The sequence below is a fragment of the Macaca thibetana genome, chromosome 10 (assembly GCF_024542745.1).
Source record: "Macaca thibetana thibetana isolate TM-01 chromosome 10, ASM2454274v1, whole genome shotgun sequence".
Lineage (NCBI taxonomy): Eukaryota > Metazoa > Chordata > Mammalia > Primates > Cercopithecidae > Macaca > Macaca thibetana.
Window position 1 is genome coordinate 4,673,102 of NC_065587.1, and position 22,335 is coordinate 4,695,436.

At 49.7% G+C, this 22,335-nt stretch overlaps 1 protein-coding gene and 1 long non-coding RNA gene across 11 annotated transcripts in view; both read right to left on the reverse strand.

Moving 5' to 3' along the window:
• The window catches only part of PPARA (peroxisome proliferator activated receptor alpha), a 103,353-nt gene extending 81,937 nt beyond the window's left edge, over nt 1-21,416 (reverse strand). For 6 of the 10 annotated variants that reach the window (XM_050805888.1, XM_050805889.1, XM_050805886.1 and 3 more), the window contains exon 1: nt 18,607-19,165. Coding sequence is in view for 1 of the 10 variants with exons in the window: in XM_050805880.1 (XP_050661837.1) it covers nt 18,607-18,688; nt 21,330-21,343 (96 nt within the window). In the remaining 9 variants the exon portion in view is untranslated. Of the gene's footprint in view, nt 1-18,606; nt 19,166-19,424; nt 19,579-19,620; nt 19,780-20,304; nt 20,382-21,329 lie in introns of those variants that run through there. The other 4 variants (XM_050805880.1, XM_050805882.1, XM_050805881.1 and 1 more) reach the window with 4 other exon arrangements.
• On the reverse strand, nt 689-11,959 carry LOC126963693 (uncharacterized). Its single transcript, XR_007729191.1, has 2 exons — nt 6,134-11,959; nt 689-5,818 (listed from the first exon to the last, which is right to left on the reverse strand). It is a non-coding gene; the product is annotated as an uncharacterized LOC126963693 (long non-coding RNA).
• Nucleotides 21,417-22,335: the final 919 nt, after the last annotated feature.

The window sequence follows — 22,335 nt, forward strand, 5'->3', positions numbered from 1 at the left end:
TTAGTAGAGACGGGGTTTCACCGTGCTAGCCAGGATGGTCTCGATCTCCTCGCCTCGTGATCCACCCGCCTCGGCCTCCCAAAGTGCTGGGATGACAGGCGTGAGCCACCGCGCCCGGCCAGGTTGAGGTTCTTTTGCATATGGCTATCCAGTTGTTCCAGTATCATTTGTTGAAAAGATCATCTTTTCCCCACTTAAACGACTTGGCACTTAATAGTGTGGATCTATTTCTGGACTTGCTATTCTGTTCCATTCATCTAATTGTCTATTTTCATATCAATACCATACTGTCTTGATTACTGTAGCTTTATAATAATTCTTTAAATCATGTAGTCTAAGTCCTTCAATTGTGTTGTTCTTTTTCAAAGTTAATTTAAAGTTATTTTAGCAACTCAAGGTCCTTTGCATTTTCAAAGTTTTTCAAAGTTATTTTAGCAACTCAAGGTCCTTTGCATTTCCATATAAACTTTAGAATCAGGTTATCAAATTCTACAAGTAGGCATGCTGAGGTCTGATTCTGATTGCTTTGAATCTCTAGATCATTTTGGGAAGAATCGCCCTCCTAATGATACTGAGTCTTCTGATCCAAGAGCATGTTATAACTTGCCATTTATTTAGGTCTTTTAAAATTTCTCTCAGTAGTGTTTTGTAGATTCCAGTGCACAGGCCTCGCATATTTTATCTCTGAGCATTTCATAATTTTCATGTTTACTTTTTTTTTTTTTTTTTGAGATGGTAGTCTGGCTGTGTCACCCAGGCTGGAGTGCAGTGGCACAATCTTGGCTCACTGCAAGCTCTGCCTCCTGGGTTCAAGCTATTCTCCTGTCTCAGCCTCCCCAGTAGCTGGGATTACAGGTGCCCGCCACCACAACCAGCTAAGTTTTGTATTTTTAATAGAGATGGGGTTTCACCATGTTGGCCAGACTGGTCTTAAACTCCTAACCCCAAATGATCCACCTGCCTCGGCCTCCCAAAGTGCTAGGATTACAGGTATGAGCCACTGCACCCGGCCTGGTATATCCACTTTTTATAAAATGCCATGTGGGTTTATCACTGAGAGACAAGGAGGCGACACAACCACACGCTTTGCAGTCTGTGCATGAAACTGACCGACAGATGCTCAGGGACCAATCACAGACCGACTTTGAGAGACGTGATGCAACTGGTCAGTGATCATCATGCACATCTGTTATCTATACTGTGATTTATAGGCTGAAGAACCGGCGGCAGAGCTTGTACTTCATACAGCACTCACAGTGCACACACCATGGGAGCTGGGATCTGATCTGTATTGTTGGGAGACCCCTATAATCTAACTAAACGGTGACAATTAATTTTTTTATTTTTAAAAACAGAGATGGGGTTTCACTATGTTGCCCAGGCTGGTGTCAAACTCCCAGACTCAAGCAATTCACCTACCTTGGCCTCCCAAAGTGTTGGGATTACACACATGAGCCACCGCAGCCAGTCACTGACTGAAATTTATGCATAATGGAACTGTGCAAAGGGAGGAAAGCCCGCATTTGAAAAATTGTCCTTAAAAATTAGAGGCCTAGGATGAGGCTCTGTTCCTCCAGAAGGATATTCACTTGCTTCTGCCAGATATTTGAGGTCCTTGCAATCTGAGATCACCTTAATCCAGTCTCAAGGATTGGGCGTAGCTAGAACTGGACTTTAGTCCTTGATTAAGCTGATCTGCTTCCAGGTCACCTGTACTCCTAGGATGGAGTTTTTTTGGGTCCCAATCCAAAGTTTGGGATGTTTACCAGGTTCTTCCCTTCTTAGTAGGGTTTATGTACGAGTGTTTGACTCTAGCCCCTCAAAAGTTCCACTCAGGCCTTAACTGATTCTTTCATAAATTGGCCAACACCCCAGGGACACAATGGCCCCAAATGTCAAGTTTCCATCTTCTCCAGACCATGACCTGGCAGTTCTTCACTATCTTGTAAACTCTCCAATTCCTCCACATATGTTTAAAGATTCCGTCCACCTTTGCCAGTTAACTTCCAAACTACTGAGCCACTGTCAGAAATGGAGTTCCCTGGCTGGGTGCGGTGGCTCACACATGTAATCCCACCACTTTGGGAGGCCAAGGTGGGAGGATCACCTGAGGTCAGGAATTCGAGGCCAGCCTGGCCAACATGATGAAATCCCATCTCTACTAAAAACACAAAAACTAGCCAGGTATGGTGGTGGGCACCTGTAGTCCCCATTCCTCAGGAGGCTGATGTGGGAGAATCACTTGTGACCAGGAGGTGGAGGCTGCAGTGAGCTGAGATTACGCCACTGCACTCCAGCCTGGGCAACAGAGTGAAACTCTGTCTCAAAAAAATTAAATAAACAAATGAAAATAAATGAAAATTTTAAAAAGAAATGGAGTTCCCCATCTTAACGTTCTCAAACCATCCCAAATTTATCAGCCCTACATTTTGAAATAGCTACTTGTCTCATTATTTTTTTTACTTCCATGGCTACAAAGAAGTAATTCTATAAACTTCAATAAAATCTGATCAGGTGTGGTGGCTCACACCTATTATCCCAGCACTTTGGGAGGCCGAGGCGGGCGGATCACGATGGCAGGAGATCGAGACCATCCTGGCTAACACGGTGAAACCCTGTCTCTATTAAAAATACAAAAAATTAGCAGGGTGTGGTGGTGGGTGCCTGTAGTCCGAGCTACTCAGGAGGCTGAGGCAGAAGAATGGTGTGAACCTGGGAGGCGGAGCTGGCAGTGAGCCAAGATCGCGCCACTGCACTCTAGCCTGGGCGACAGAGCGAGACTCAGTCTTAAAAAATAATAATAATAATAAAGTAAAATAAATAAATAAAATCCATAGACTGGAATAGGAAAACAATTACATTTCTATCCTTAATGTTTTCCTCATATTCAAACAACATTACCCAAATAACTTTCTCATTAAAACACTAATACAATTTTCAAACAGAAAGCTGTCACCTTTTAATAAGCACAAGAGTACAGATTTAAGTGGAGAGGAAGGCTTCACTAAATACCTCCTATGCTGGGCCACCTTCTAGCAGCTGAGGGTGCAGCTGTGGAGAAAACAGAGAAACATCTCTGGTGTCATGGAACCGCCATTCTAAGGAGGGGAGACAGACGGGAAACAGACAAATCAAGAAAGCATGTACCGACCAGGCGCAGTGGCTCGTGCCTGTAATCCCAGCACTTTGGGATGCTGAGGCCAGCGGATCACCTGAGGTCAGGAGTTCAAGATCAGCTTGGCCAACATAGCAAAACCCCATCTCTACTAAGAATACAAAAATTAGCCAGGCATGGTGGCGGGCGCCTGTAATCTCAGCTACTCAGGAAGCTGAGGCAGGAGAATGGCTTGTACCCAGGAGGTGGAGGTTGCAGTGAGCCGAGATCGCACCACTGCACTCCAGCATGGGTGACAGAGTAAGACTGTCTCAAAAAAAAAAAAAAAGAAGAAAGCATGTACTACATGGTGACAGGTAGAGGGAAGCGCTGAAAGTATAAATAAGGTGTTCAGGGAGGGTCTCTGCGCAGGGGGCAGGGGGAATGGGGTGCAGTCATGATAGCCTTCCCACCTATAAACAGCGCACCAAGCTGTGATGGTCCCATGAGGCCCGCTGCCTCCCGGTACTCCCAGCTCACTTGGACCCTGGGCAGCCATGAACACGGCTTTCCCCCCAACACCATCCTAATGCAGGGAAGAGGAGGCAGCTGCCACACTCAGCCACTCACACGCTGCGTGTCAGACGTATCACTCCCCTACACACTCACCCATGGCATGAGGCCAGCACTCCAGCCCTACGCCAGCTGCCTAACGTCCTGGGCAACTAGGCACGGCTGCTCATCCTGGGTGTTACAGAGCCATCCTTGATTGACACAGCTGGACGCTGACCAGCTGCTCACATTTGAGCATGAACAGGCCACACTCAGTTACCTCCATGCACCACAATTCACTGAGCAAGTGTGAGTTGCTACTAGACTGTGGACTTCCTCATGTGGAAGCCAGATCATGGCCCCCAGAGATGTCCACTCCCCAGTCCTGGGGCTGGTGGACGTGTTACCCTATGTGCAAAAGGAGCTCTACAGATTTAATAGAGGGTACTGCTGTGGGTTGACTTGTGTCCCCTCAAAAGATGTGTTGAAGCCCTACCCCTCCCCACACCTCAGATTATAAGCTTATTTGGAAACAGGGTCACTGCAGATGTGAGCAGTTGAGATGAGGTCATGGAGTGGGTTGGGCCCTAAGCCAATATGACTGGTGCCCTTATCAAAAGGAAATTTGGATGCAGACACAGACACACAGGGAGCAGGCCACATGAAGACGAAGGCAGAGCTTGGAGGGATGTGGCCACAAGCCAAGGAGAGCCAACAACTGACGGCCACAACCAGAAGCCAGGAAAGGCAAGGAAGGCTACCAGAGCCTTTGGAGGGAGTGTGGCTGTGCTGACGCCTTGATTGTGAACTGCTATCCTCCTGAAGAGGGAATAAATGCCTGTTGTTGAAGCTACCCAGTTCATGGTACTTTGTTATAGCAGCCCTGGGACATAGGTGAGGGTACAGGCTCTGGGAGGGGAGAGCACCCTGGGTGATCCAGGTGGGCCCAGTGTGATACCTGAGCTCTTACAAGCAGAGAACTTTCTCTGGCTGGCGTCAGAGAGATGCAGCAAAAGAAATGGCAGGAGTGAGGTGGTGAAGGCGAGGTCAGAGATCAGACGCAAGAGGACTCTACCTGCGCGGCTGCAAGCCAGGGAATGCACACAACTCCCAGCAGCTGAGAATGGCCAGGAGACGGGACTGCATATTTTCAAAACTAGTAAAACTGTATGCCTGAAAAAATGAATTTTAGGCCGGATGCTGTGGCTCACACCTGTAATCCCAGCACTTTGGGAGGCCAAGGTGGGTGGATCAACTGAGGTCAGGAGTTCGAGACCAACCTGGCCAACATGGCAAAACCCCATCTCTACTAAAAATACAAAAATTAGCTCAGCATGGTGGCGTGTACCTATAGTCCCAGCTACTGGAGAGGCTGGGCAGGAGAATCGCTTGAACCCAGGAGGCGGAGGTTGCAGTGAGCCAAGATTGTGCCATTGCACTCCAGCCTGGGCAAGAGTGAGACTCCGTCTCAAAAAAAAAAAAAGAATTTTACTGTATGTAAATTATATCTTAATAAACCCAACTTTATTTATTCATTTATTTTGAGGCAGAATTGCACTCTTGTCACCCAGGCTGGAGTGGCACGATCTCGGCTCACTGCAACCTCCCTAGTTCAAGGGGTTCTCTGTCTCAGCCTCCTGAGTAGCTGGGATTACAGGCACCCACCACTACGCCCAGCTAATTTTTTTGTAGTTTTAGTACAGACAGGGTTTCACCATGGTGGCCAGGCTGGTCTTAAAACTCCTGACCTCAGGTAATCCGCCCGCCACAGCCTCCCAAAGTGCTGGGATTACAAGCGTGAACCACTGCACTCGGCCAACTCGACTTTAAAAAACACCAATACAAACCCTCAAACCCACCTCCACGGCCTGGTTTCTTAGGAATTAATAGAGTGGGGAGTCAGCCGTGGAAGGCTGGCAGGACACATCGTCGTCACTCCCACAGGGGAAGGCAGTGTGGACAACTTCTCCAAGGACATCAGGGAGGCAGCCCTGCTCCCACCTGATGTAGCGGGGCCCAGTAGCCCCGAGCAGGATGCGGCTTCTCTCTCCCCACCGCCTTGGCTTGGCAAAGCAGGACATGGCTGCCCTGGAAGGCACAGACCAAACATGTCACATCACCCTGGGAAAGGGGCTTCGAGAAAGGCCTGCATTTGTCTAGGGAATCATCTACCTCTCATTTTTTTTTTTTTTTTTTTTTTTTTGAGACGGAGTCTTGCTCTGTCGCCCAGGCCGGAGTGCAGTGGCCGGATCTCAGCTCACTGCAAGCTCCGCCTCCCGGGTTTACGCCATTCTCCTGCCTCAGCCTCTCGAGTAGCTGGGACTACAGGCGCCCGCCACCTCGCCCGGCTAGTTTTTTGTATTTTTAGTAGAGACGGGGTTTCACCATGTTAGCCAGGATGGTCTCGATCTCCTGACCTTGTGATCCGCCCGTCTCGGCCTCCCAAAGTGCTGGGATTACAGGCTTGAGCCACCGCGCCCGGCCTACCTCTCATTTCTATCAGACCAAATGGAGTCAAGCTCGCAACAGCAGGAGCCTGCTCTTCCTGCTCCACGGCTGGTTTTCAGGGAACCACTGTCCCGCTTATGTGATTGCGGTGGAATCGTGGCTGTGAGGGCTCATCTGCTTTTCAGGCTGGAACCATCAGTGACAGAGCAAAGGCTGAGGCCACAACTAAGCAGGCAGTGTGTCTTCAATACAGGTCATTAGATGCATGATTAGAGTTAATAATCACCTAGGATTTAAATTCTGCTAACCTATGTGGGTCAAAAAGAGTTTAACTTGAGCACTTAATGCCTTTAAGATCATAATCAGGAGAACTAAAATGAGCTCTCAAGTTTCTTGGATAATTTGTATTCACTCTTTCCTCTCTCTGGACTTGGTTCTTTAGTGAAAGGAAATTCCGAAGTTTAAAGACAACCACATCTGGAGCCACATGTTCCGTTCACTGGCAGATGCAGCACACATGCCCCGGTGACCCCGTGACCCTCTGTCCCCGCTCTTTCCACGCTGTGGGCTGCTCTCAGTTTCCCTCCGTGCCTCTCCTTGAAGCTGGGAATCTGCCAGTTATGCGAGGCCATGGTTGGTAGTGGCAGGGAATCGTGCCCGCTGTTTTACACGGCAGGACAGCGCATGGCATGCAGTAGGTGCTCAGTAAATATTTGCTGAATAAATGAACTCAGGAATGAATGACTGACGAATGCCCCTAATAGCTGCTCAAGTGAAAGCAGAACTCATCAAATCAGAGTGACTCAAATGCCATAGGGTGTCTGAAGGACAAAACTCCTGTCTCTAGTTTGGGGGAGCAGCAAGGAAGGCTTCAGGAAGGAGGTGGCATTTAAGACTTGAGGAAACTCAAGTGGTGGGTGCCCGGCAGGAGCCGCAGGCTCCCACAGCCAGTCCTGAAGCACCTACCAGCAAGAGGCTCCGGGTTCAACCATGAGTGATGAGCCAAGGATTCTGGCCTCGCGGGGTCTTAGGGAGAGCCACTGTCACCAAGCCACCACCTGAATAAACACTGCCTGAGTGCATTGGAGGAAAAGCACCAGGTGTAACAAGTACCTGCCTCAGCATACAACCCCGGCAGGTGGTTCAGGGAGCCTTCCCTAAGAGTGAGTTTAAGCTGAGGTCTCAAAGGTAGAGGTCATGGGGGTGCGGCGGGGTATGAGGGTAAGGGCATGTGTCTCCGGCACGCCTAGTTCACGAGAAGAACCGGAAGGGGCTTGCGTAGAAAGCGTGTCGATTGGTCCCTGGAATGTCAGGGCCGTGCCCTTCTATCAACCTCTCATCCCATAAACATTGGATGGACGGGACAACATTAAGATGGAAGAGGCAATGATAAGCAAGGAAGCACCTACCAAGCCCACACTACCTGCCAGGTGCAGCAATCCAGAGAAACACTAGTATGCACCCCTCTTGCAGCTGAGGGAAACTGAGCCACAGGCCAGCTGAAAAACCCATCCGCGTCTGAGAGCTGCTAAGTGGTGGGTCAGGACCCTGCACCTTGTCCTGCCTTTGATGTCCCCTGCCCCAGCCCTAGCAGGAGGCTGGCAACTGAGACCAAAAAGGGTCGCCAGGGTCAGGGGAGGGGAAAACGCAGGACAGCTCAGAATCAGACACACTGAGCGCGAGGGCCTCCGGGAGGGCCCAGGTGACATCTGGAAGGCGGGTGGGTGACAGGTTTGAAGCTCACAAGGGTGATGGTGAGGTGCAGGGGGACTTGTGGAGCCAGAGGGGCTGGGGTCATCCAGAAAAGCAAAGGGATCGAATGCTAGCGCGGAAAAGGGAACGCCGCTGAGGGCTCCGAGGAAAGCACGCACGCACAGTGGGAAAGTCCATGTCTGCTCGCCTGGGCCTGCGGTCATTTAACGTCATGTGTATAAAAATGACACCTGGTGGATGGATGTGTTACACCTTAGGCTAGAATCTCATCTTTTTGTCTCTCGGAAGAATTAATTCCTTTTCTGAGTTCTAATTTTATTTATTTATTTGTTATTTTTGAGTCGGAGTCTCGCTGTTGCCAGGCTGGAGTGCACTGGCGCAATGTCGGCTCACTGCAGCCTCCGCCTCCTGGGCTAAAGCAATTCTCCTGCCTCAGCCTTCTGAGTAGCTGCGATTACAGCCACACCACGCCCAGCTAAATTTTGTATTTTTAGTAGAGACGGGGTTTCACCATGTTGGCCAGGATGGTCTCAATCTCTTGACCTTGCGATCCACTCACCTGAGTTCTAATTTTTAATTGTTCCTTCTTGTCTTTCAGAGGCTTCCTCCTTGAAGAGTCTACAGCAGACCTGATACCATAATTGGGCATACATCCTTCTGAAATCCCTTCTAGAATATGATTTAACCTACTAAGAAAGCCCACATTTGAATTCATTCATTCCAAAAAAAGTCTCGGTCCACTTCCTAGGTTTTGAGCTTTTTTTTATGAGTCCACGGAAGCTGCCATGGTTTTCTCTGCGTCCATGGCCATGTTTTCCTTCTGGGTTCTTGTTTCTTTTAAGTCTTATACCTCTATTAGTATTAAAGATCATCGGCTGTGCTTCAGTGTGGTTAAATATTCACTTTCACTTAGACTTCTGACCTAGACACTAACAGCTAACAGCTAACCTTGCTAGATTCATCTAAGTAAAGAGAATGCAGCAGGGCAAAAAAGCCAATAATTTCTGGTTTCCAGAGTGAAAGAAAAATACTGGGCTGGACATGATGAATCACACCTGTAATCCCAGGACTTTGGGAGGTCGAGGCAGGCAGATCACTTGAGCCCAGGAGTTTGAGACGAGCTGAACATGGCTAAACCCCATCTCTACAAAAAACACAAAACCTAGTTGGGTGTGGGGGTGCACACCTGTAGTCCCAGCTACTTAGGAGGCTGAGGTGGGAGGATTGCTTGAGCCCAAGAGGTGGAGGTTGCAGTGAGCTGAGATCGCGCCACTGCACTCCAGCCTGGCAACAGAGTGAGACCCTGTCTATAAATAAATAAATAAAAATACGATATTGGGCCAGGTGCCACCGCACCTGTAATCTCAGCAGTTTGGGAGGTGCAGCGGTCGGATCATGAGGTCAGGAGTTTGAGACCAGCCTGGCCAATATGGTGAAACCCCATCTCTACTAAATATACAAAAAATTAGCCGGGTGTGGTGTAGTACCTTGAACCCAGGAGGCAAAGATTGCAGTGACAGAGCGAGACTTCACCTCAAAAACAAACAAACAAACACCGATACAGATTTCTTATACTGGCACTCTGCTAAATACTCTTCACATTTCTCTGTTCCCACGTGAAGCCTGGGACTTTGAAGGCATTGCTACTGCTCTGAATTGAAAGCTTCCACTTACAACTTTCTCCTGGAAGGATCCCCACCGGCTGCCATCCTTAGCTGGGAATGGGAGCCTGCTCCTCTGGGTTCAGTGCACCAGCCCTGGATCCACACTTCCCAGCCCTTCACTGGCGGTTCCAAACTGTGGTTTTCAGGCTGCTACAGCGGTGGTTGGCATCTTCTATTCACAGCTTGTGATCGGAATCTCTGTCCCTACAGTACTTCTGGGTGTACATACTTTCTTCCCTTCTTCCCTGGGTCTGGGATCCTCTATCTTGGCTTTGGAGGAATTCACTAGGCACCCACAACCCACCCTCAGTGTCATTAGTCATCACTTGTCACGCCAGTTCTTTGAACCCTGTTAGTGCCAGCTTTTTCTCTCAAGGATCCTTGGCTTCAAACACATTTAAATACCCTCTCCCCTTCATGCCTCTCATTTTCCAAAGCCCTCGTCCCAGCATAGCACTCTCCCTTGAGTCCCGCCTTCAAGATCTTCCCATAATTGAACTTAAAAAAAAAAAAATTCCCTCTTTCAGAACACCTCGCTGAATAGACTAGATTAGGCTTATTTTTATGATTTGAAAATTACAACAATAGAGTGCCTTCCTTTCTGGAAAAGGCTCTCAACAAAATGAGTTTTTCTAAAGGAAGAAGAGAATGAAAATCGCGTTCTAAACTTTTGTGCACTTCTGATTGCTCGCTTGTGAATCACAGCAGAGCGGCGCAAAGATGGGAAGCCCACGCTCCCTTGCCTGTATCTGGTGACAGGTTCTGTAACATGTGTCAAAGTTGGGGGAAGAAAAAGACAATTGTACTACTCAAGCAAAATACTCTGCTTCACAAATTGTAAAGTCCAAGGACACTGTCAACAGGGCAAATACCGCCCTGTTTGTTTCTGTTACAAATAACTTTCACATACTCAGAGATGATTCCAATTTAAAGCAAATTTCTAACTTCTCTGAACATTTTTTTTCTTTAAACATCATTTGCGTTACTTTCATCCCCAATGCACAGATAGAAAAACAGAAGCCGGGTGTGGTGGCTCACGCCTGTAATCCCAGCACTTTAGGTGGCTGAGGCAGGTGGATCACTTCAGGTCAGGAGTTTCAGACCAGCCCGGCCAACATGGTGAAAGCCCGTCTCTACTAAAAATACAAAAATTAGCAGTGTGTGGTGGCACATGCCTGTAATCCCAGCTACTCAGGAGGCTGAGGTAGGAGAATCACTGGAACCTGGGGGGCCGAGGTTGCAGTGAAGCCGAGACCACACCAGTGCACTCCAGCCTGGGCAGCAGAGTGAGACTCCAGCTCCAATCCCGCCCCCCCGCAAAAAAAGAGACACTACCCCAGTTATCAAGCTGTCTCATAAAATGAGCTAAAATAAGACTGCAATCTAGAATTTATCAAATTTACTCATAATCCTAGGCAGAAGGTAATATGTTCCTCATGTTAGCAGCCCACTCGATGTTATTTTATTCCATGTGGAAAGCTGTCTGAAAATGCTTCAAAAAATTCATCCCATTTAAACATCCCTATAACCATTTCTTCCATAGATAATAGAAGAAAACTTGTTTCAGATCAAGAATTACATATCACTTGATTGGACAATCTGTATTTTACAAGCCATATTGCTGAATTATAAACATGCATTTAAATACTCATGTAAAGCTGACGATGAACTTCTTAGAAAGGGACATATCCACGTGTCAACCTCTAAATAACTGGGTCTCTTTTACTGAAAGTTGGCAATTTGTCACCTTGGTGTGGTTATCACATAACCACAGACGTATTCAGTTACAAATAGATACAAAAAAATATGGGGCCTCACTCACTCTTTTTTTGTCTGAGATGTATAGTGGTGCGATCTCAGCTCCCTGCAACCTCCGCCTCCTGGGTTCAAGCAATGTTCCTGCCTCAGCCTCCCAAGTAACTGGGATTACAAGCACCTGACCCCACGCCTGGCTAATTTTTGTATTTTTAGTAGAGACAGGGTTTCACCATGATGGCCAGGCTGGTCTCAAACTCCTGATCTTGTGATCCGCCCACCTTGGCCTCCCAAAGTGCTGGGATTACAGGTATGAGCCTCCACGCCTGGCCTCGCTCACTCTTAAAAATGAAAAATGAAAAGGGTGGGGGAGCTTCAATATTCTGCTTTACTATATAGCCTCATCTCAAACCATTCCTATGAAGCTCATAATCTTGGAAGCCATTAGTCCTGTATTTGCCTTCCTAACTCTTACTATTCAAAATGATGCTCTTTTGAAGGTTAGCTTGTGGTCTATAAGTTAAAAGTATAAAGCAAGTAAATCTGAATAGAAATCTTCACTCCTCTTTATCTGCAAATCTCTTAAAATGAAGCAAAATAAAAGCAGTCCGACGAGTCCTACCTCCTGGAACACAAACAATATTTCATCTGAGTTTTCTCTAATTTCTCCTGGGAATATTTTAGCTTCATAATCAGAGCGGGAGAAGGACCCTCGCCTTGTTAAATATCAGTGTTGCCCAAATCACTTCCCTTTCGCCATATCCCTTCCCTATGAAGTCAGTTGTTTGGAATTTAAATCCATGATCTTGCAGAAAGAAAGAGGATTTTATCTAAATAGATCCTCAGGCCATCTTATAAAAATTCTATTTAATCCATAATATACACCAAACCTAGTGGTGATTACGAAGAGGACCATTTCAGTGGCAGCCCTCACCTTCCTAACACCGTTGTAATGGGAAGTACATATTGGACATCTGGAGGGAACACCCTGTCAATACAGAAGGAAAAAGAGCTCTCTCAGTCTAGGTGTGGGGGAAGCTGCAGGGGCCTGGGGCAATTTTGCTGCGGTGGGATGGAGCGGGCCACCATCTGTAGGGGCTGCTGTCTGCACTCCTGTTTAGGTGCCCCCCCATCCAGCCAGCTCCCACCCACATCTCAGTACTGTGGTGACCACAGACGCCCATCAATACATTCTTCTAGAATTAAATCCTGTTAATCATGTACTTATTCCATGAACATTTACAAGTACCTACTCAGTTTATAGGTCTAGCAGGGCAGAAAGAAGTAAGACAACCTGTCTGCCCTCAAGGAATTAGTCTCAGTGTGGACAGTCAGACTAACCAGGAACCAGGGTGCCGGCAGCACTGGGCCATGGTTTGACGGAACTGTGTCTGGGCACGGGGAGATTCACTGGGCCTGCATTTCAGCAGATCCCTCTTCAAGATGAAGAGGCCTGGTTCAGGTATGCCATGGAGTTGGAGTAAAAGCAAATGCAAGGTGTAGCCCCACCAAAATCTGAGGTCACAATCACCTTCAAAACACACAGGAGGCTGGGTGCGGTGGGGCTCACGCCTGATGTAATCCCGAGACTCTGGGAGGCTGAAGTGGGTGGATCACCTGAGGTCAGGAGTTCAAAACCAGCCTGGCCAACATGGTGAAACCCCATCTCTACTAAAAATACAAAACTTAGCTGGGCATGGTGGCAGGTGCCTATAGTGCCAGCTACTTAGGAGGCTGAGGCAGGAGAATTGCCTGAACCTGGGAGGCGGAGGTTGCAGTGAGCCAAGATTAAGCCACTGCACTCCAGCCTGGGTGACAGAGCAAGACTCTGTCCCAAAAAAAAAAAAAAAATCACATAGGAACCACTGGTAACAACTTTATTATACTAGTGGAGAACTCTCAATTGTATATTCCAAAATGAAAAACAATTTTGGTGTGTAAGAGGCGATGGTAGTATGTTGCTTTCTGAAAGCCTTTGAAAAATCCTAAAATGGCCAGAGTGAAAACAACACAGGTATCAGACCTGGCTAAGTGAGAAATGCAGGAGCCAGCGGTATGTCCTTGTGGGGAAAAGAAAGAAAGATCAGCCTGTTACTGTGTCTATATAGGAAGAAGAAGACATAAGAGACTCCATTTTGTTCTGTATTTGAGATGCTGTTAATCTGTGACCCTGACCCCAGCCTTGTCCTTGCAAGAGACATGTGCTGTGGTGACTCAAGGTTTAATGGATTTTGGGCTGTGCAGGATGTGTCTTTGTTAAACAAGTGCCTGAAGGCAGCTTGCTGGTTAAAAATCCTGCTGGTCCCTGGGCAATGGAACATCTCCGTGTGAGACTCGATTGTATGCTCTGTTTACTGAGATAGGAGAAAACCGCCTTACGGCATAAGGCGAGACTTGCTGGTGCAATGCTGCTAAGAGGTTTATGGAGATGTTTGCATATGCATATCAAGGCATAGCATTTTTCCTTTAAACTTATTCATGTCACAGAGATCTTTATCCATCCATATGTCTTACTGCTAATTTTCTCCCTTCGATGATCCTATTGTCCTGCCACTCCCTTATCTTTAAGATGGTAAAGATAATTATCAATAAATACTAAGGGAACTCAGAGACCGGTGCAGGGCGTGGGTCCTCTGTATGCTGAGCGCGGGTCCCCTGGGCCCAGTTTTTCTTTGTCTCTGTGTCTCATTTCTTTTCTCAAGTCTCTCCTTCCACCTAACGAGAAACACCCACAGGTGTGGAGGGGCAGGCCACCCCTTCACTCCTTCTTAAGACACCTCCTGAGATGGGCAGTTTTTTAAGCCACCACTTTGAGCTTCACAACCCTTCAGAGAGGTGGCATGGAGAGGAACTTCATTTTCTGATGAGAAAACAGCAGTTTAAAGAAGGGAACAAAGGTCTCCAGGCCTGGCAGGCAGCAGCTAAGGGGCTAGAATCCAAATCTCATGATTAATGACCTAATACCTTTTCCACTATATCAAGCTGCTTTGCTGATACAAAGCAAAATTTCCAAATTTTCAACCACTTTTACCACATGTGAGCCTCAAAACAAATGCAGCTTAGCTGCAAAGATAACCATGACAGGGTGAGACCTAGCAAGGAGTAAGTTATTTTCTTTTCAAATGCATAAACTTTCAAGACACCATAATACCACTATTAAAAGACGCTAATTAAATATCCTAAAAGCAAAGAATGCACACACCTCTGGGTAACAAGCAAATCTGGTCCTGCCTGGAAAACGTGCCTGCATGGTGCTCCTTTCCACAGGAGCTCAGTGCATGCAAGCGGCAGAAATACTTGGAAAAAGAAATACATTCTTTTAAACATGGGCCACTGGAACAGCTAAGGCTTTTTCCTGTTTGATTCTTACCTTAAACTCATCTTATCACCAAGCTGGAAATGTAAATTTTGTGCCCAAGTTTCCCTAACCACATGGCCTTAAAGGTGATCTAGCTTATTCTATGCAATTCATAAGACATAGCACATTTCTACCCCATAATCAGAAACTATACCTTTTTAAAAAGTATCTAGAGCTGGGCGCAGTGGCTCACACCTGTAATCCCAGCACTTTGGGAGGCCGAGGCAGGTGGATCACCTGAGGTCAGGAGTTCAAGACCAGCCTGGCCAACATGGCAAAACCCTGTTTCTACTAAAAATACAAAAATTAGCCGGGCGTGGTGGCATGCACCTGTAATCCCAGCTACATGGGAGGCTGAGGCAGGAGAATCCCTTGAACCCAGAAGGCGGAGGTTGCAGTGAGCTGAGATTGCACCACTGCACGCCAGCCTGGGCAACAAGAGCTAAACTCCATCTCAAAAAAAAAAAGAAAGAAAAAAAAAGAAAAAGAAAAAGAAAAATGGACTCTATGCCAAGCTACCAAAAACAAATAAAAACAGCGACTCTCAAGTTCCAAAAAAGCAGAAATTAGGCCACAACCTCTAACTGCAATGTAACAAAATTAGTACAAACATTAAAGAAAAACACTGGTTGCTTAGAAGTGAAGACACTCATCCTATTTGCCATTAAAAATATATCCATCCACATACAGAAACCAAGAGAGCAAAAAAAAAAAAAAAAAGAGAGAGAAAAAAATTGGCACATTTCAAATATATTTATAATGAGCAAATAAATATTTTAATTAATGTTTTTTTTTTTCTAAAAGACCACTTAGGCCTGGTGCAATGGTTCATGGCTATAGTCCCAGCACTATGGGAGGCTGAGGCAGGAGGATGGCTTGAGCCCAGGAGTTTGAGACAGGCCTGAACAACATAGCAAGACCCCGTCTCTGCAAAAAATACAAAAATTAGTCAGGCATGGTGGCGTGTGCCTGTGGTCCTAGCTGCTTGGGAGGCTGAGGTGGGAGGATCACCAGAGCCCAGGGAGGTCGAGGCTGCATCAGGCCATGATCACGCACCTGTGCTCTAGCCTAGGTGATACAGTGAGATTCTGTCTCAAAAATAAGTAAATAAATAAAATTTAAAAGACTGCTTAATGATGACTACATAAATATTTATTTATTTTTTGAGACCAGGTCTCACTCTGTCACCCAGGCCGGAGTGCAGTGGCGCCATCTCAGTCACTGCAACCTCCACTTCCCAGGCTCAAAGGATCCTCCCACCTCAGCCTCCCAAGTAGATGGGGCCACAGGCACACGCCACTACACCCGGCTAATTTTTGTATTTTTAGCAGAGGCGGGGTTTCGCCAGGTTGCCCAGGCTGGTCCTGAACTCCTGGGCTCAAGCAATCCATCTCCTTCGGCCTCACATAGTGCTGAAATCACAGGCGTGAGCCACTACGCCTGGGCTACTTAAATATTTATTACAAAAACAGACTCTCCAGGCCGGGCGCGGTGGCTCAAGCCTGTAATCCCAGCACTTTGGGAGGCCGAGACGGGCGGATCATGAGGTCAGGAGATGGAGACCATCCTGGCTAACACGGTGAAACCCCGTCTCTACTAAAAATACAAGAAAATTAGCCGGGCAAGGTGGCGGGCGCCTGTAGTCCCAGCTACTCAGGAGGCTGAGGCAGGAGAATGGCGTGAACCCGGGGGAGCGGAGCTTGCAGTGAGCCGAGATCGCGCCACTGCACTCCAGCCTGGGGCACAGAGCAAGACTCCGCGTCAAAAAAAAAAAAAAAAAAAAACAGACTCTCCAAAACAGCACACAAGAAAATGAACACTGACCACCAATTACTAAAGAGTAAGATGTCCTGGCAAAAATAGGTTCTTCATCTTTTACCATGAGGAGGATTATCTTTACGTTTCCTTTTTATTTCTGGTGTGAAAATCAGTTTCATGGATCCATGCTTGTCTTGTTCAGCATTGGGGACAGTAGCCCACAGCAGCTACTCAGTAAATATTTATAGAATGACTGCATTAAATATATACACATATATAAAGAGATTGGTTAAATATTATTGTATCTAAACACAACAGGATATTATATATACATTTCAAATGATGCAGAAATGTTTTCCACATAGAAAGATTTTTCATAACCTAGTCAATAAAAAGTTATAAAATAGTTTATAAAGAAGACAGGTTTTCTCTTTCTTCTCTCTAGTTCTCTCTCTCTCACATACAATTTTTTTTTTTTTTCTGGAGACGGAGTCTCACTCTGTCACCCAGGCCGGAGTGCTGTGGTACCATCTCAGCTCACTGCAACCTCCCTCCTGGGTTCAAGCAATTCTCCTGCCTCAGTCTCCTGAGTAGCTGGGACTACAGGTGCCTGCTACCATGTCCAGCTTAATTTTCATATTTTTTGTAGAGACAGGGTTTCACCATATTGGCCAGGCCGGTCTCAAACTCCTGATCTTGTCATCTGCCCACCTCAGCCTCCCAAAGTGTTGGGATTACAGGTATGAGCCACCGCGCCTGGCTGATACACTATTTTTAAAACTCTGTTCATAAGTTTGATAAACAGGAACTAGTGAAAACCACTGCAGTATTTGATGATTATGGCATGTCTCTTACTTTGTGTTTAAGACGTCGGAAAAGGGCCCGGCACAGTGGCTCGCACCTGTAATCCCAGCACTTTGGGAGGCCGAGGCGGACGGTTCACCTGAGGTCAGGAGTTTGAGAACAGCCTGGCCAACATGGCGAAACCCTGTCTCTACTAAAACTACAAAAATTAGCTGGGTGTGGTGGTGAGTACCTGTAATCCCAGCTATTCGAGAGGCTGAGGCAGGAGTATCACTTGAATCCGTGAGGCAGAGGTTGCAGTGAGCCAAGATCGTGCCACTGCACTCCAGCCTGGGTGACAAGAGCAAAACTCCATCTCAGAAAACAAACAAAACAAAAAAAAAACAAAAAAAAAAAACAGATGTGGGAAAAGAAAGAAAAAACATTTTTTCCTACTGTCGGTTAATTAATTTTATTTTATTTATTTGTTTTTGAGATGGAGTCTTGCCCTGTCACCCATCCTGGAGTGTAGTGGCACAATCTCAGTTCACTAAAACCTTCACTTCCCAGGCTCAAGCAATTCTCCTGCCTCAGCTTCTTGAGTAGCTGGGATTACAGGTGTCCGCCACCACGCCCAGCTAATTTTTCTATTTTTTTTGTAGAGATGGGGTTTCACCATGTTGGCCAGGCTGGTCTCAAACTCCTGGCCTCAAGTGATCTGCCCACTCCGGTTTCCAAAGTGCTGGGATTACAGGAGTGAGCCACCGCACCCAGCTTGCCAATTAATTTACTTTTGCTTCGGAGTTACACAGGTCATCATCAGCCCCAGTGTCCCTGGTCTCTCATGAATGGTGACCACACAAATTCATATCATCTGGCCGTTTCTTCAGCCTATCCTTGGCATGTTCTGGCATTGGCCTATCTCAACAAGCCATCTACTTAATATTCAAATCAAAATGAAAACAGCTCAGAGACGGTATACTGCTTGGTACCAGTCAGTGTGGACATCCCAAGGGTCTGCTAAGCACCCACATTTCTCAAAGTTAATGTTACCAAGTTTTAAATTATACAAAACATGCCTGCCATGAAGCAATGAAGTTCCCAGCAAAACTCACACAATAACTCAGAACTTAAAAGTGAATCCTAGGCCGGGCACGGTGACTCACGCCTGTAATCCCAGCACTTTGGGAGGCTGAGGCAGGAGAATCGCTTGAACCCCAGCAGCAGAGGTTGCTGTGAGCTGAGATCAGGCAACTGCACTCCAGCCTGAGCGACAGAGGGAGACTCCATCTCAAAAAAAAAAAAAAAAAAAAAAAAAGTGAATCCATGCACATGTATCTTACTTTCAGTCTGAAAATGTATCTAACCTTGCATCACAAAGTAATAACCCCCAGATTGCTGGTCTGTAGTACGACAACAGTGAACACTGAAAACACTTAAATATTTCCATCTGGAAACAGTAAATTAAATCTTCTACTTACCTGTGGTGACAGCTTCTCAGTTCTGAGCTTGTCTTGCCACAAACTGTGAGTCCACAGAGCAGACGGGGCCCTGAGCTTCAGCCTGGCAGTAAGAAGGTGAAGGAGGAAGTGATTACGCTATGTTCTCTGGATGCCCCCCAACTCTTCACCTTGGAAGAGGAAAGTCATCCCGACCCTGCCCAGCAACGACAGGGGCGTCACAGGGTCCTTCTCAGGAAAACCCCGTGTCCTTGCCCTGACCCAGTTCCTCAAGCCACCCTTATCCCAAGGAGGCTGGGAGAGGAGGGGCCTCCCTGGTTTCCTGGCAGGGGTCGGCGGGGGCGGCGGGGGCTGACGTGGGCGTGCAGCCCCAGAGGTCCCACGAAGCCCAGGGCGTTGGACAACTGTGGGTTTTTCTTGGAAGGAATCCTGACACTTGGAGCACACTTCCTCTCTTTTAACTTTTAAAAAAGGCTTCAGAAAAGCACAGGCGTGCAGTTGTGCCCTGTTAGTTGGGGTGAGTGAGGGGACAGAGCCGACCCTCCGGACTTCCACTAGCACCACCCCGCGCCCCTCCGGCTTCACCCGCACCACGCGGGCCGCGCAGCGCGGGACTCCGGAAAGACCTGGGCGCCCGACCCGCAGCCCGACCCGCAGCGGCCCCGACCGGCAGCGACGTGGCGCGGCTTCCGCAGAGAAGCCACCCGGCCCAGCACAGCCTGTCCGGGGTCGCCCCGCCGCGTTGGGGCACAAAGTGGGAACCGTTCCTCAAAGGTGGCCGCAGCTGGAAGAACAAACACGCGCGTCTCCGTCCGACGGCAGCAGCCGGGCGCACCCACCCAGGGTCGGTCTGTCCGGGGCCCGGGTTTCCTCGCCTCGGGGATCCCTGGAGGTCTCGGAAAGCACCCTCTGAGTCGGGGACGCCCCAGCTCCACCGCGCCGAGGGAAGGGCAAGCCCCGATGTCCCTGCCCGTGGGCCCTCCCTCCCAGGGGACAACCCGAAGACCCAGAGTCGCTGCGGTCCCCAGACCCGACCTCCGCGCAGCGCCAAGCCCCAGGGACAGCCGCGGACTCTGGGGTTCCGGGCAGGCCCCCAGCGCTAAGAGGGAGGCCGAGCTGGGCCCCGGGATCCCTTGCACGAGTCCTCGGTGTGTGTCCTCGCTCCTAGCCCTCAGGTCTCCAGCCGCGCACCCCGGGCCCTCAGGTCCCCGGGACCCCGAGACCCCTGGCCCCGCGCATGCGCCGCCCACCCTCTGCCCTTCCCCCGTCCGCCGCCCTCCGGGTCCCGGGACCGGGAACGCACGGCCCGCGGACCCCTGCGCGCGTGCCCGCCCGCCCCCGGGCACCTGGGCCGCGGTCCGCCGCCTGCCGGTCCGTGGGGCGAACGCCGAAGGAGGCGGCGCCGGGCAGGGCGCTAGCGGCCGCCTCCGCCCCCGCCGCCCGCTGCCCCCGCCGCGGGGCCGCCGCGTCCACGGCCCATGCCCGGCGCCGCCTCCGCGCGTCCGTGCCAGCCGCGCCCCCGCGACACGCACCGCCCCTTGGCCCGCCCCCTGCCCCGGTCCGCTCGGGCGAGTGTCCCGAGGCCCGACCCGGAAGCCCCGCCCGCCCAGCGCGCCCTCCGGGCCCCAGGCCGCGGCCCCGGGACACACCCCCCGGACGGCGGCGCCCGATTGGCTGCTCGAGGTGGGCGGGGCCCCGGGAGCGCTCAGCGGCTCCCACCTAGCGCCTCGCGGTCGCTGCAGCCAAGGGAAACTGAGGCCGGAGAGGTGGAGGGGCTGTCCAAGGTGACCGACGGGACACCGCTGAGCGTCGGCGCCCCTCCAGCCCGAGGCACCAGGGTGGGGCTGAATTCTAGGCGTGGACACGCCGCGGGGCTGGTGGAGGTTCTCGCCGGGCGCCCGTGCCACGCTGGCGAGCCCCTCCTGCCTTCTCGATGAGCCCGGCTCTGCCGCTCTGTGCGATAAGCCGGTCTAGACCCGGGACCCGGGACCGGGTGCTCTTGAGTCTCAGAAGTGCGTGGGGTGGGAGGCGGCCCGGGAAGGACCTTGTCCCTGGAACCCCAGGATGCAAAATAAGGAGAAGGGGAAGGCGAGCTGGGAGGACAAGGAAACAGGTGGCGAGAGGTGCCAGGGCGGTGTGGCGGGCGGGGGAACGAGGAGGGTGAAGGGCAACGCGGACGGGCTCGGGGAGGCGCCGCCAGCTCCGACCCCACAACCCCACCCCTCTCCAGCAACCCGAGAGCCATGCCCGCCCCCTACTCCATGCGCTGGGGGGTGAGGGACTAACTTTGTGCCCACGTAAGGCACTGGGACTCTGCCAGCGCAGGGGGAGGTCGCGGCCTGGCGGCCAATGGCGAGGAGTAGGAGAGCGCCCTGCAAAGCCGCTTTGTTCGCGCCGTGACGCCCGAGCTCCCCGCGCGGAATGCACAAACCCCCTGGGTGCCGGCACATCAGGGCGCCCCTCCTTGGGAACGCAATGTGTGCTATGCCCGCCCCACTGCCTGCCCTCCACTGCCAGCTGCGCCTGCCACTGTGCTATTTGTGGCAGCCGGCGCCCAGGAGGACCCACTCCGGAAAGGAAACACAAATCTCATTAGGCAGGGGAACTGGAGACCAGGCGGGAACTGGCCCTTTCACAAACTTCTCTTAAACTCACCCTAGTTGATTAGCCAGGCACCTGTGGTGAACTTTGTCCCACCCTCCAGACACCCATATATCCTTCCCACTGGCACACCGCAACCTCACCTTCTCTTGCACATGCTAGCCAGCAATAGCTAAGATCTATGTTATGTTTCAGAGTTTACAGGGTGATCCGCACACGTAATATCCTGGATATCTCGCGGGGGGTGCAGGAAGCCACATCCACGCTTGTCATCCTGCTGTGTTTTGTGAGGGAAGCTGACCCTCCGCAGCCCACGCAGAGCTCAGGGGCTATATCCTCATGAGGACCTCTGGGCTCAAAGATATTACCTGGTGTCCCCATATCCCAGGCTCTCAAGGACCAGGGTCCACACAGGTGTGTTGGCTTCTTTTCCCAGATGCACCACCCAGGTCAACCAGGTGTTGAAAGACCTGGTGAACCTTCTCATGAACAAGGACAAAGGCTGTGTGGGGGTCTGTAGAGTGGTCATGTACACTCAGCAGACACAGAAAACTGATATTCTTGGGTTTTTGGGGCTCCCAAGGTTTTAGGGAGAGAAAACTTGTTTTTCATCCATGTGTCCCAGAAATAAGCATTTTCAATCAAATGCTGTCAGCCAGTCTCCCGCAGGCGTCCCGAGGGTAGAAGCAAGTTCAGGACTCTTCTCTTGGGCCAGAAACAGCCCCGCATCCACTGCCTCCCAGGGGTGGCAGGTTTCTTTTGGGAAACCACGCTCAGATGAGAGAGATGAAGCAATTTTCTGTTGGCCTCGAAGACCTTGTCACACACCCAGCATGGGAGCAACTGTCACAAAGGGCACACTGCCACCCCCACTCCCAGCTCCAGAAAGTCTCTCTTTACCTTCTTCAGTGCTGATGAAATGAGGAACAGAAACACCGCTGGCGCAGGGACTGAGTAGAAATCTGTAACTCTGAGGACAAATCAGTGCTCTTGAAAATGCCTCTGAGTGCCACCTGAGTTTCCGCTCTGGAGCCTTAGTGACTGCTGGGAGCATCTGGTGCATGAGGATCTTAGTTCATAGCTACCATTTATGTGGTGACAATGCCATCTCAGGTTCCGTTTTGCATTTTCTGATCTGGAAGATGTTCT